Source organism: Nannospalax galili, unplaced genomic scaffold, assembly GCF_000622305.1.
Source record: "Nannospalax galili isolate Female #2095 unplaced genomic scaffold, S.galili_v1.0 scaffold216, whole genome shotgun sequence".
NCBI classification, from domain to species: Eukaryota; Metazoa; Chordata; class Mammalia; order Rodentia; family Spalacidae; genus Nannospalax; species Nannospalax galili.
This window is the reverse complement of record NW_008339003.1, coordinates 740,032-753,328: the sequence shown is the minus strand read 5'-3', so window position 1 is coordinate 753,328 and position 13,297 is coordinate 740,032. Positions and strand designations below refer to the sequence as shown.

The 13,297-nt window shown below is 44.0% G+C and overlaps 1 protein-coding gene across 1 annotated transcript; it reads left to right on the top strand.

Moving 5' to 3' along the window:
• Window positions 1-10,730: 10,730 nt before the first annotated feature.
• On the top strand, window positions 10,731-12,994 carry LOC108490878 (mucin-1-like). The gene is made up of 3 exons (XM_017798342.1): window positions 10,731-10,941; window positions 11,043-11,992; window positions 12,302-12,994. The coding sequence occupies exons 1-3, from the start codon at window positions 10,731-10,733 to the stop codon at window positions 12,992-12,994; spliced, it is 1,854 nt and encodes a 617-aa protein (XP_017653831.1).
• Window positions 12,995-13,297: the final 303 nt, after the last annotated feature.

The following is a 13,297-nucleotide window of genomic DNA, read 5'->3' as shown; positions in this document are numbered from 1 at the left end:
CAGTTCCTGTAGACTTTCCCTACCCAGGAGCACATCCCTGAGTGTACTGTTCACAGTGTCTGTGCAGCTTTACCTTACTTTTCATTAAAATTACTGTCCTCAAACCACTCAAACAGTTCACGTATGGACACTCCACTTACTATAGGTCTGTCTATGAATTTTTCTTTACCATTTCCCAGAATAATTTCACAGAATTAAAGCTTTCAATCAAGACCAACAAGATAGCTCAGCAGATGAAAGGTGTCTGCCACCAAGCCCGCGATCTGAGTTGGATTCTGGGACTCCACATGGTGGAAGGAGAGAACAAAGTTCTGTGAGCTGTGCTCTGATTACCATATGTGGGCTTTGGCTCACACATGTCCACACTAGTACACACAATAAAATAAAGAAATGTGAGCTGGACACACTGGTGCATGCCTTTAATCTCAGCACTCGGGAGGCAGAGGCAGGTGGATCTCTGTGAGACTGAAGCCAGCCTGGTCTACATAGTGAGTTCCAGGCCTGCTGGGGCTACAGGGAGACCCTGTCTCAAAAATTAAATAAATAATAAACAAACAAACAAACGAACGAACAAACAAAGTTGTAAAAGTTTAAGAACTAACTTGCTATGTGTGTGTAAGGACAGTGTCACTACGGCAGTACAGCAGAGGAGGTGCTTGGTTTTAAGTCAAGAGATCACTAGAAACCGCTTAGTCATTTGCCTCTTGTATCATCACTGAGTTTATATGAAGTCTGAGAAATGCTGTCTCCATACACTTCAGGAGTTCTGGTCTTTAAAAAAAGGGTTTTAGGGCTGGGGCAATGGCTCAGGGAATAAACCACTTCCCACCCAACCCTGAGAACTGGAGTTCACATCCCCAGAACCGACATAAAACCAGGCATGTGTAGCAGCTACCTACGATCCCAACACTTGAGAGATGGAAACGGGGGATACCCAGATAAACTGGCTAGCTATCCTGGCTGGAATCGGCAACCTCCAGATTCAGAGAGAGACCCTGCCTCAAGAAATAAAGTATAAAGTGGCAGAGGAAGACATCTGGTATTAACTTTGGGCCTACACACACAAATGTACGTATGCCTGCTCACACATGGGGACAGGCATAAACACATATAAATGCGCGCGCACACACACACACACACACACACACAGCTTTTTTAAACTTCAAGAAGAAGAAAAATATGATGTCACTTTTATTACATACAAAGCCCTAAGGAAGACAGTGTGCAGACCCGCTGATTTGCACTGGGCAGTTCCAAGCCTCTCCAAGCAAGGGCTTGCTGGACAGCCCATGGCACTGAGAAAGAGAGCAGCGTGAATGCTTTCTGCAGGTGTGCAGATTCCAAAATAGTTCCTATTTCCCCATTCAGTGAGTCTTCAGTAACCTTGTGGCTGGCTTCGGTCAACAGAGTGGCTTAGAACTAATGTCAGTTCTCAAACTAGACCTCTACTTGCATTACATATCCACTCTTGCTAACTTGGAATGGCTTCATCATGCCAAGAAGTCCAGGTTAGCCTCCCTGAGGATAAAAGAGCCTGCAAGAGACTGAGAAGTCAAGCAGCACCAACACCAAGCACATGAGGCCAATGCAGATCATTCAGTTCCATCTTACGGAACAGCTAACTATAGGACCTCCTGTCACAGCAGCCGAACTGCCCAGGTGAACCAGGTATTCGTTCATCTTAAACATTTTAAGCAAATAACATGGTCATTATCCTACAGCAAGGAAGGAAGAATCAAGAGAGACTGTTAGCGAAGGGTAGAAAAGTAGGAAGGAAAGTATTGGGTACTTAGAGAGAGTAAGGTGCGCACAAGATAGCAAACGTGTTGGCTTCAAAATCTTGGGACGTAGAAAACAGCTGTGGTGGGTAGAATGGTGCTCCAAGTCTCAAACTGAAGAAACTATGGGTGCAACCTTATTTGGTCTTTCCTTTGCTTGGCAGAAGTGACTGCTTTTGAGGCCTCCAGATGACCATGGAGGAGAAAGGCCAGTGGAGTTCATACTCAAAAGAGGAAACAAGAGAGACCTAGAGAAGACAGGGACAGAAAGTCAGAGGCAGCGCTTGGAATTATGCAGCCAAAGAATGCCCAGAGTCTCCAGAGGCTGAAAAGCCATGACCAAACCTTAACATTGGACTTTGGGCCTTCAGAGCTGTAAAAGAATGAATTTCTGTTGTAAATCATCAGGTCTGTGGTAATTTGTTGCCACAGCCCTGGGAACCCAACACAGGCCCTCCTCCTTCAAGTGCGCAGGTAGACTAATGCCCAGTACGAGGTCCCCCAGTGGAAAGAACCACTACAGAGGGAAGTCAGTGTCCCAGTACCCACGATATGAGAAAGTCACACAAGACTTCCAAACATTAGCTCTAGCACGTCTAAAATTGCAGATGTGAACTGTGCCCTCAGCTTGCTATTGCCGGTTTAAAGCGCTGTGGTCCCAGAGGCTGATTGGTACCTTTGTGCGTCTTTATACTCTCTGCATTTATTTATGTAAGCGCACATTCTTGAGCATGTAACCAGCACTGCATGTTAAAGTGTCTATACATATGTATTCTTAATTACTCTCTCCTACTGCTATTCCTTATGGCCAAACTCTTGGCTTTTAGGTAAGAATATTAAAATGCACTGGATATGAGCAAGTTTTTAATTAAACAGTATAACTCCTATTCTAGTACAACCACCACAGACGTTCATTTCTACAAGTCTCTAAATAATATTAGGAGACAATGACATTTTATGACTGTGAGCTCGTTGCCAAAGAGTGTGACAGTGTACGTAGGCTTATTTTGCACTTTGGCTTACCTGGCTCAAATAAAATGCAAATAATTATATTTGTAGCAGATATAGCTATTATTTTAGCACTTTCAGTAAAGGTTTATGGCGTGTGCAAACTTTAAGGCTTCCTACAGTCACCATAGATGGAACTGACAAGTAGTTTCTGTTACCACCTCCATTTTATAAAGTGGTTAACTAAGTTCCTATGGTTTCACAAAGAACAGATGGCAGAGCTAAAATCCAAACCTAGGTATCAGGTTCAAAAGCTTGCTTTCTTAACTGTTCTTGACTGCTTTTCTCTTTATCAATACAAAGGAGTTTGTAAAACTGTAAAAGCATAAAAGAGAAGGAGACATCAGAACTTTGTATTTCCCTCTGCCATCGAGCTCCATTTATTCCCTCTGGGATCTTTTGTGAGAATAGCTAAATACACAGTCATATATGTTTGAAGGCTCTGGCACAAGCGGATGCACCCGTGAAACCCATGGACCTGTGACTAGTTAACACTTCCCTTTAGGTTATGTAATTGTCAGAAAGTACTCTGTGTAACTGTGGGGTCTGAACAAGTAACTTAGAGCAAATTATTTCAAATTATTTTCTTAGAGCAAATACTTGAGAAAAATCTTCACGAAGTTGTAAGTAATGTGTACACATATTTGCACTGGGCTCATGTATGAGAAAGATACTTACATTAAAACAAGTTGATTTTAAGAAGCAACTTGACTCTCTTCTCCTTCCTAAGTAGAGCAAGCATAAAGCTACCCTGCTTCTGTGTGCTGTGTTTCTACACTCGCCCCAATCTTTACAAACCCACCACTAATACCTCATTTTATGGAACCAGTTACACATTAATCCATATTTTTTAAAATTAAATAATAATTTTCAAGTTTTGAAATTCTAATTTGAAAGAGTCCTCTTACTCATTTCTAATCATTCTGTATTTGCAACAGCTTGGCAGACAGTTCTGGGACTGTCACTTTTTCATTTGTAGTGACTGGTTTGAAAAGCCTTTTAAAACCAATAAAGGAACAGGGTGTTCAAGTGGGGACAGTTTGACAACACCCATAATGAACCCCTCTATGGACAGAATGATGTCTTGGTGAGAAACGCTGCTCTTGCAGAGGACCTGAGTTCAGTTCCCAGGACCCACATCAGGCAGTGCACAGCTGCCTGTACCTTTAGCTCCAGATCTGATATCATCTTGTTTCTGTGGGCATCTGCATTGCAAATATCCACACATAGACACACACAGACACATAATTTAAAAATAAATAAATAAATATTTTTAAACCCTCTAATTGACCAGCAGTATAGCACTTGTGAGATCTACAGAATCCACAGGCCAGCTGGAGCCAAAGCTCTGTCAGTCACCTTGCCTGATATCTGTTCCCTGGCCTGTAAAGGGAGAGGGTTTCAATCTATATCTCTCTCTTATCAATCTAGAAAGTCTACCTTAGCCAGGCCTGGCACTGCACATCTCTAATGCCAACACAGAGGAGGAAGATGCAGAAGGATCCCATTTTCTAGGCCAGCCTGGGAAATGTCCCTGTCTCCAAAACAAGGCAAAATTTTGCCTTGGAAATTTGAATTTCTATGTACTGTATGCGATCAAAGCAAGAGCGACCAGGCGGCGTTCTTCTAAATACAGTCATTTTCATCTCCAGATTTCTCCTGCTCATTTTCAAGCCTGCATTGCATTAGCATTTATGTTTTTCTCGTTTCCTCCCTCCTCTCCTCAAACTCACCTACTGCCCATTTGTACTATTCATGTTATTAAAATGCAGTAAGGGATGATTTTTTTTCCTGGCACTCCTGAGCCACAAATATAAAATATTATATTATATGGAGATTATGGGGCACATTTCTCATTCAAACAACCACAGCCACTTTCCCAAAAGGCTCTTCATTTGAATCTGAAGTCAAAATATTCACCGAGAGCAAAGGGCCTGGAGCCAGGCTCCCTGTCCCTTCCAACCATTCCTCGCTCCTTACCCCCTGCCATCCCGTTCCTCCTCAGCATCTCCTGCTGCAGGTGACCCTGGGCACACTGCTTCCTTAGGAAAATGGTGATCAGCCACGTCTATGTGGAACATTCTCCCATCAGGCATCCACAAAAGTCCACTCTTCCTTCCTTCTAATTCTTCCACAAGTTGAATGACCTTCTTCCAAATACAATTTGAAATGTTACCCTGGTTCCACCCAACATTCCCTACTTGCATCATTGTATCCAGTTCTTTCTCAGTTCCATAACACTCTTTATTCTCCAACAAAACTTTTAACTGGTTCATCACACAAGTTGCTGATCTTCTGACCCACACAGGGACAGAGACCCAGAGATCAGGAATCTGTGTCTCTTTGCTCCAAGTGTGCAAAACAGGCCCAAGAACAAAGTGAGTGCTTTGTGAGTCATACTCCATGTCATTGCCCCGCCTTGCATTTTTCCTGCTGTGTCCACCACCACCAACAGCACTCCACAGCTGTTAGACTGTAGCCATCCTTCACAGGATGCTGACTGCCCATACAGACTCAGTGTGGGAAGCCAAACTCCTTCTACTCCCTGTGTCTTTATGTACAACATACAGCTTTCACCTAGGCTGGATAGTGAGCCCTAACGTACCAGAGGCTACTGTTAACTGAAGGAAGATCAATGCATAGAGGTGTGATGTTTAAATGACGCATTTGATGGACCCGAGTCTGGTCCACAGGAAAAGCACCAACAATTTTACAGTTAGGCCAGGGGCTGGTTACTCTCATGTGCTAGGGTGCCTCCTCCTGCGATAGTGGCCAACTTTTCACAACTTCCTTTCAGGAAGTTCATTGACTCCTGGGAGTTACTGGTTCTCTACCAGCATATTTTCATGCTCCTAGACAATCTGTGGGAAAAATTCCTGTGGGCATATTCCCCCAAGACTGACTATAACTACTCTAACACTGAGCTGTGGGCACTCTCTTACTGTCTGCCTTGGGTGAGGGACATGGGAGAGTGTGCACACAAGCTCAGCCATACAGCACGCACTTCTGTTCACTTTATGCATGTTCTTTGATCTACATTAAGGAAAAATAAGTTCCTAAGTATGAGAAAAAAATAATTCAAGTTCAAAAAGAAAGCTGCATTTGCTTGCCTCCATTCCAGCCAGGGCGTGCCATATACTTTAATAAGCAGATGGGGGTCCAGCAGCCGACTATGCAAAGAAGGAATCAACTCCAAACATCTCTGTACAGGTAGGTTACACAATATGAACACTTGTAATTCCCCAGAGAAAATGGAGCCAGAATTTGATAACAAAGAATTAAACTTATAAGCTGTACTTGCCGGTTTTTTTCACCATGGGGGAGGCTTGATAAGTCTAACTTTCGTAATCTGAGAGGTCTTAATGGGGACAGCAGGTTCTCAGGAAGCCAGCAAGCTCTGAGTAGAGGGAGACTGAGTAGACCACCAGATAGAAAAGCGCCTCCTGGCTGGCTTGAAGTAAGAGAGACTGTAACCTTTGGTGACCTCAATAGTCAAGTGAGTTTCAAATTTAAAAACCATGATATATGAATGATTTTCAAAACCAAATTACATTATAGAACCATCTGAGGTTGTCACCACTAATACTGATGATTGTACTCCAATTTGAAAGACTAAAACCAGACATTGTATGTAAGGCAGTTTTCCATGATCGTAAAGCACATGTTTAAATAATTAGGAAATAAAGTCAAATGGTACCTAAGCATGGAGAAAGATCTGCCCCTAATTCAGATGACTGACTACATTAGTTGCAAAGACCTAAGGAGAAAACAATACAAAGCAGAAAAGTAATCGGCTCCTATTAGCCATACTTACAAAATTACACACGGTAACCACATACATACACGTACATACTTACAAAATTACAAATGGTAACCACACACACACATGTACATACTTACAAAATTACAAACGGTAGCCACACACACATGCACATACTTACAAAATTACAAACGGTAACCACACACACACGTACATACTTACAAAATTACAAATGGTAACCACATACACACACGTACATACTTACAAAATTACAAACGGTAGCCACACACACACACGTACATACTTACAGAATTACAAATGGTAGCCACATGCACACACATGCACACACACAAAAACTGCAACAAACAGAAGTTCAGCTGCTGGTCTGCTGTGTTCAAATGCAACAGAAAACCACACTCCTCAAATTCACAATATGGGTGTCATCTTCCTCACCAGCTCAATTTGCAATGTAAGAGTCAAGTCCAGTCAACTGGGTGAAGGTAGGTTGCTACTGATCACACATCCTTAAGATTCTGGGCTCATGGATTATGTTCTGTAAATCAGTTAACTTACTACTCAGAGATTAAGGTAAATTCTGCTAAGGACTAAAAGTTGACTTACAGTATTAAGAGGGATTAATGTTTAGCTCAGGAGAAGCTAAAACCCTGAGATAGCATGTTTACGCAGGGCTGTAGATCACAATTAATCCAAAATTAGGAAAAAAGATCAACAGCAACCCCTTTGTATGCCACTGTGGCTTAGCCTTAAAACTCATGGCTTACTTTCAGGGAAACCTCCCGATAGGTCTCAGGCTTGTAGAACAAAGAAGGCACTGGGAACATTTAGTTATGAGCCTGTTGCCTTTGGAAGATGCAGCAGTCAGCCCTCCAGGTCCTCACCACAGTCCATCACTTCTCCAACGGGAAGCCAGTAAAGATGCTCAGCCACTACCACGGAGCAACACCACGTCTAGTTTTCCTCCTGACATGAAAGTAATACTGTTTATATAAAAAGCCAGACTGCTCCGTTTTGCACTGGCAAAGCTTATGATAAAAAATGTATACATAATGCCTGCTAAATTCCCAAATCCAGATGGATTGTCAGTTTTTAACATTTATAAGATTTTGATAAACCAATTTAGGGTTTATTTATATTTTTGTATGCTAAAATGACTCTTGGAAAGAATACATTTGCTTATGTGCATTCACTTACAAGTTCATGTATAGTTTTCTTTACATATTAACTAAAATAATTTTAAGAATTTTCTCTGTGTAAAAAGCTGAAATGGTCTTTTAAAAAATATTTTTGTCTGAACACCATACATGAGCATAGTCTTCACACCATTTCCACCAACCCCCAGTCTCCCTCCATCTCCTCCTATGTCCCCTCCTGTTTCCTTTCTATTTCCTGTAAAAGGGATTAAAGGAAACATGTCCACCCAATTACAGATACACATCTTGTCATCTCCATCAAAATCTTTTCAAATATTTTCATATGCTATTTTTTCAAGTTGATAATGTTTAATTTTATATGAGGTAACAAGCATCATGTAAGAGAAAAACAGTAAATAAGAAAACCTGCAAGTTGTATAAACTTACCAGTTTTTATCAAAGAATATGTGAAGCATATTTTGCTCTGTCACTCATAGGGACTTTAGATTGTAGGAGGTGTCTCCTAAGTTTCTGTACCTTAAAGAGGACCTGTGAGAACTATCCTGGAGTTTGCCAGTGACCGCTAGCTCCACTAGAATGACGTCATACCTATAACAAGCCAAAGCACCTTCTATCACGTCATGCAATCCCACAGCCTATCTGCAGGCTTGGGAATCATTCAGTTTTGTGCTGTGTGCTATGGGAGACCTTGAAATTTGGAGAAGCTAAAAACAAGCAGAAACCCTGCAGAAGCTTCTAGGTGGTACAGCTCCAGTTCTTCGGTCATAAATCCCATCACTTTGTTAATATGATGTTCTCAGGTCCAAGGTATAGCATCAAAAGTTTTGAAGCTATGTGAAGTGTTGGAAAAGCAAAGTACTGGATGTTTTCCAATAAAAAGTATAATAAAATAATGCAAATAAAATTGAAAGGGCCAGAAGAGTACTAAATAACTTCATAATTTTGTCTTGAATTCTATGGATTAAGGAGAATTTAAGATTGGGAGATTTTTAGTTTTAGAATTTCAGATCATCTCCAGAATTACCGAGGATTAAAGAATTTTGTTCATTATGCTTAAATTTACTATCCAATTTATGACTCTTCAAGTTACAGTACACTATAAAATAACAAAGCTTTGCAAGGTCAGTTTGGAAAAAAATTATAGTGCTGTTAGGAGAAATATTACATCATTCTTAATGTACAAAGCAGATAAAACTCCAAAGGGGTTGGAAATGTAACCCTTTTTTCCAGGAATATAATCAAATCAGCAAAATACAATATGAAGTATATCAGTGAATTAATTTTCAACATTACAACAATGATTTTGAGCATTTAACATTTCAGAGCCTTTTGTGGGCTTCTCTTTCCTCCCTTATACATGATGTGCATTGAGGGCCAAGACTGAACAAAAAATGTATAATTGATACTGTTGGATCAAGGACATGCCTAAGTGAGGCTAGCAGTATTATTTTTTGGCCAAAGTGAGTCCAGGTGGCATAGTACAATGGCTTCTTTCCCTGTCTTGAGTCGTGCTCGGACGTCAATCATCGAGCCTTACTGCTTTGGCAATTGTTGAACCAGTGAAAAAAGGCAACTAACATCTTAATGTTATTATGAAAACCTAGTTAACCTCAGCGACCCTCCGAAAGGGTCTTGAGGCCAAACACAGATGATAAGAAGTTTTCTCTTAAGAAAAGCAAATAGCACGCAAGCTATACTTTTCATGGAGCAACCGTCTCACTTAGGAACAACTGCCAAGCCATGGTGATTCAGAAGAGGGTATTTGGAACTCATTATCTTGGGGTGGGGGGTGAAGAACAAATTGACTCTGTTATTGCAAAGAAAACAGCATTAGTTTGTGTAGCCAGTGACAAAATCCAAGCCTTCAAGTGGAAATTGGAAATTTTTTCAACTTATATTTAGGGATGTGAGCTTGAGAGCTTCCCAGTGCTTAAAGGCTGTTGTGCTGAGATGGGCCACGCACCACTGAGTGTGATTTGTCTTTCCAGTTGGATAATGAAATTTGTCAAGATTTGGAGCCCAGGATTTCCATGAGATGGAGAAGGCACCTGCTGCCTGGGAGGAAGGGAGAAATCGCACGGTGTATTCCACACTTAGGTGAGGGCAGCCTCTAGCTAGGGAAACCTGCAAAACAAAGGAGGGGCAATTTGGTCAGACTGCACAAGACTCTGAGCAGTGCCAGATGCCAGGGTGTTTAGGAAGGTCTCTGGAACGCTAGTTGTGAACACAGCCCTGGCCCAATTTTTGCCTGGAAAGAGCAAAATTTGAGAACGCTGCTACTTCAAATTGAGATAGCTGACTATGAGAACAGAAATCTTTCTTGTTTTGAGGCTCTAAATTTGTGGTTATATGTTGCAAAATACTAAGAAGTAATATATAGGGCTGGAGAGAGTCTCTGTGGCTCTAATCAAACTGTTTGTACAGTAGGCCTGGCACATAGCGAGTGCTCAAGAAATGCTTGTTGAGACCAGAGAAGTACAAAGAATATTGTACCATTGGATATGGTATTTACCTATGGGAAATACTAAATACATTTACTCTCCATTTTACAGGCATCCTTACAACTTACTGCTCAGTAAATTGCCTAGCTGGTACATTTGCTGCTCAGTCAATTAACTCATTGCTTTTTTTGTATTTACTTGAGAAGTGGAAAGTAGGCACTACTATGAAAGTAGGCTCTAGAAAATGTTAGGATTCCTGTATGCCTTTATTGTATTGTTGAAACATACATAATAATGCAAAATATTTTTGAATAGCAGTAATTTATAGGACTTTTTAAAATGTTCCATAATGTCACATAAAGAAGAGAATTTGGACCCAAACTCATGAAAACACAAGAAATAATTCCATAACAAATTTACTTCCCTCCCCCAAAAAAAGTTTTAAAAAATGAAAAAAAATGCAAGGAAGTGAAGAGGGAGGAGGAAGAGAGGAAGAGGAGGAGGAGGAAGGTGAGGAGAGTCAGAGAAGAGGGGAGAGTCAGAGAAGAGGGGAGGAGGGATAAACTGAATGATGCCCAATGCATTCAAGTCCACCAGTGGCTATCCAAGTCCACCAGTGGCCATCCAAGAACACCAGAGGCCGTCGAAGTCTGCCATTGGCCATCCAAGTCCACCAGTGGCCACCCAAGTCCACCAGAGGCCGTCCAAGTCCATCAGTGGCCATCCAAGTCCACCAGTGACCGTCCAAGTCCATCAGTGGCAGTCCAAGTCCATCAATGGTGGTAGCCATGCAAGTTCACCAGTGGCTGTCCAAGTCCATCAGTGGCCATCCAAGTCCACCAGAGGCAGTCCAAGTCCATCAGGGGCCGTCCAAATCCACCAGTGGCCATCCAAGTCCACCAGTGGATGTCCAAGCCCACCAGTGGACATACAAGTCCACCAGTGGCCATCCAAGTCTATCAGTGGCAGTCCAAGTCCACCAGTGGCAATCCAAGTCTACGAGTGGTAGTCCAAGTCCACCAGTGGCCATCCAAATCCACCAGTGGCTGTCCAAGTCCACCAGTGGCCATTCAAGTCCATCAGTGGCAGTCCAAGTTCATCAGTGGTAGTCCAAGTCCACCAGTGGCCATCCAAGTCCATCAGTGGTGGTCCAAGTCCACCAGTGGCCTTTCAAGTCCATCAGTGGCCGTCCAAGTCCACCAGTGGCCATCCAAGTCCATCAGTGGCAGTCCAAGTCCACCAGTGGCCTTCCAAGTCCATCAGTGGCCATCCAACCCACCAGTGGCTGTGCAAGTCCACCAGTGGCAGTCCAAGTCCACGAGTGGCCTTCCAAGTCCACCAGTGGCTGTCCAAGTCCATCAGTGGCAATCCAAGTACACGAGTGGTAGTCCAAGTCCACCAGTTGCCATCCAAATCCACCAGTGGCTGTCCAAGCCCATCAGTGGCCATCCAAGTCCACCAGTGGCAGTCCAAGTCCACCAGTGGCCATCCAAGTCCACCAGTGGTAGTCCAAGTCCATCAGTGGCAGTCCAAGTCCACCAGTGGCTGTCCAAGTCCACCAGTGGCCGTCCAAGTCTACCAATTGCCATGCAAGTTCACCAGTGGCAGTCCAAGTCCATCAGTGGCAGTCCAAGTCCACCAGTGGCCATCCAAGTCCATCAGTGGCAGTCCAAGTCCATCAGTGGCTGTCTAAGTCCACCAGTGGCCGTCCAAGTCCACCAGTGGCCATCCAAGTCCATCAGTGGCAGTCCAAGTCCATCAGTGGCAGTCCAAGTCCACCAGTGGCCGTCCAAGTCTATCAACTGCAATTCAAGTCCACCAGTGGCCATCCAAGTCCACCAGTAGCCATCCAAGTCCATCAGTGGCCATCCAAGTCCACCAGTGGCCATCCAAGTCCATCAGTGGCAGTCCAAGTCCATCAGTGGCAGTCTAAGTCCACCAGTGGCAGTCCAAGTCCACCAGTGGCCGTCCAAGTCCATCAGTGGCTGTCCAAGTCCATCAGTAGCCGTCCAAGTACACCAGTGGCCAAGCAAGTCCACCAGTGGCTGTCCAAGTCCATCAGTGGCAGTCTAAGTCCACCAGTGGAAGTCCAAGTCCACCAGTGGCCGTCCAAGTCCATCAGTGGCTGTCCATTTTCATCAGTGGCTGTCCAAGTCCATCAGTGACTGTCCAAGTCCACCAGTGGCCGTCCAAGTTCATCAGCAGCAATCCAAGTCCACCAGTGGCCCTCCAAGTCCACCAGTGGCCATCCAAGTCCATTACTGGCAGTCCAAGTCCATCAGTGGCTGTCCAAGTCCATCAGTGGCTGTCCAAGTCCACCAGTGGCCTTCCAATTCCATCAGTGGCAGTTCAAGTCCACCAGTGGCCTTCCAAGTCCACCAGTTACCACTGGTCCAAATCCACCAGTGGCCATCCAAGTCCATCAGTGGCAGTCTAAGTCCACTAGTGGCCAACCAAGTCTACCAGTGGCAGTCCAAGTCCACCAGTGGCCATCCAAGTCCATCAGTGGCAGTCCAAGTCCACCAGTGGCCAACCAAGTCCACCAGTGGCAGTCCAAGTCTATCAGTGGACATCCAAGTCCATGAGTGGCCTTCCAAGTCCACCAGTGGCCATCCAAGTCCACCATTGGCAGTCCAAGACAACGGTGACCATCCAAGTCCATCAGTGGCAGTCCAAGTCCACCAGTTGCCATCCAAGTCCACCATTGGCAGTCCAAGACAACAGTGGCCGTTCAAGTCCATCAGTGGCAGTCCAAGTTCATCAGTGGTAGTCCAAGTCCAACAGTGGCCATCCAAGTCCACCAGTGGCTGTCCAAGTCCACCAGTGGCTGTCTAAGTCCACCAGTGGCAGTCCAAGTCCACCAGTGGCCATCTAAGTCCATCAGTAGCCATCCAAGTCCCCCAGTGGCAGTCCAAGTCCATCAGTGGCCGTCCAAGTCCACCAGTGGCCGTCCAGGTTCATCAGTGGCCATCCCGGTCCACCAGTGGCCGTCCAAATCCATCAATGGCTGTCCAACAACACCACAGGGACCTGGTCCCGGCCATCCCGGTCCACCAGTGGCCGTCCAAATCCATCAATGGCTGTCCAACACCACAGGGACCTGGTCCTTTTGGGGCCAAAGAGGGCTGAGCTTTTGCT

Coding starts and splice junctions, on each gene's coding strand:
- LOC108490878 (XM_017798342.1), top strand. CDS start 10,731: ATGCCCAATGCATTCAAGTCCACCAGTGGCTATCCAAGTCCACCAGTG. Junction 10,942..11,042: donor GTCCAAGTCCATCAATGGTG/GTAGCCATGCAA, acceptor CAAATCCACCAG/TGGCCATCCAAGTCCACCAG. Junction 11,993..12,301: donor GTCCACCAGTGGCCATCCAA/GTCCACCAGTAG, acceptor CATTTTCATCAG/TGGCTGTCCAAGTCCATCAG.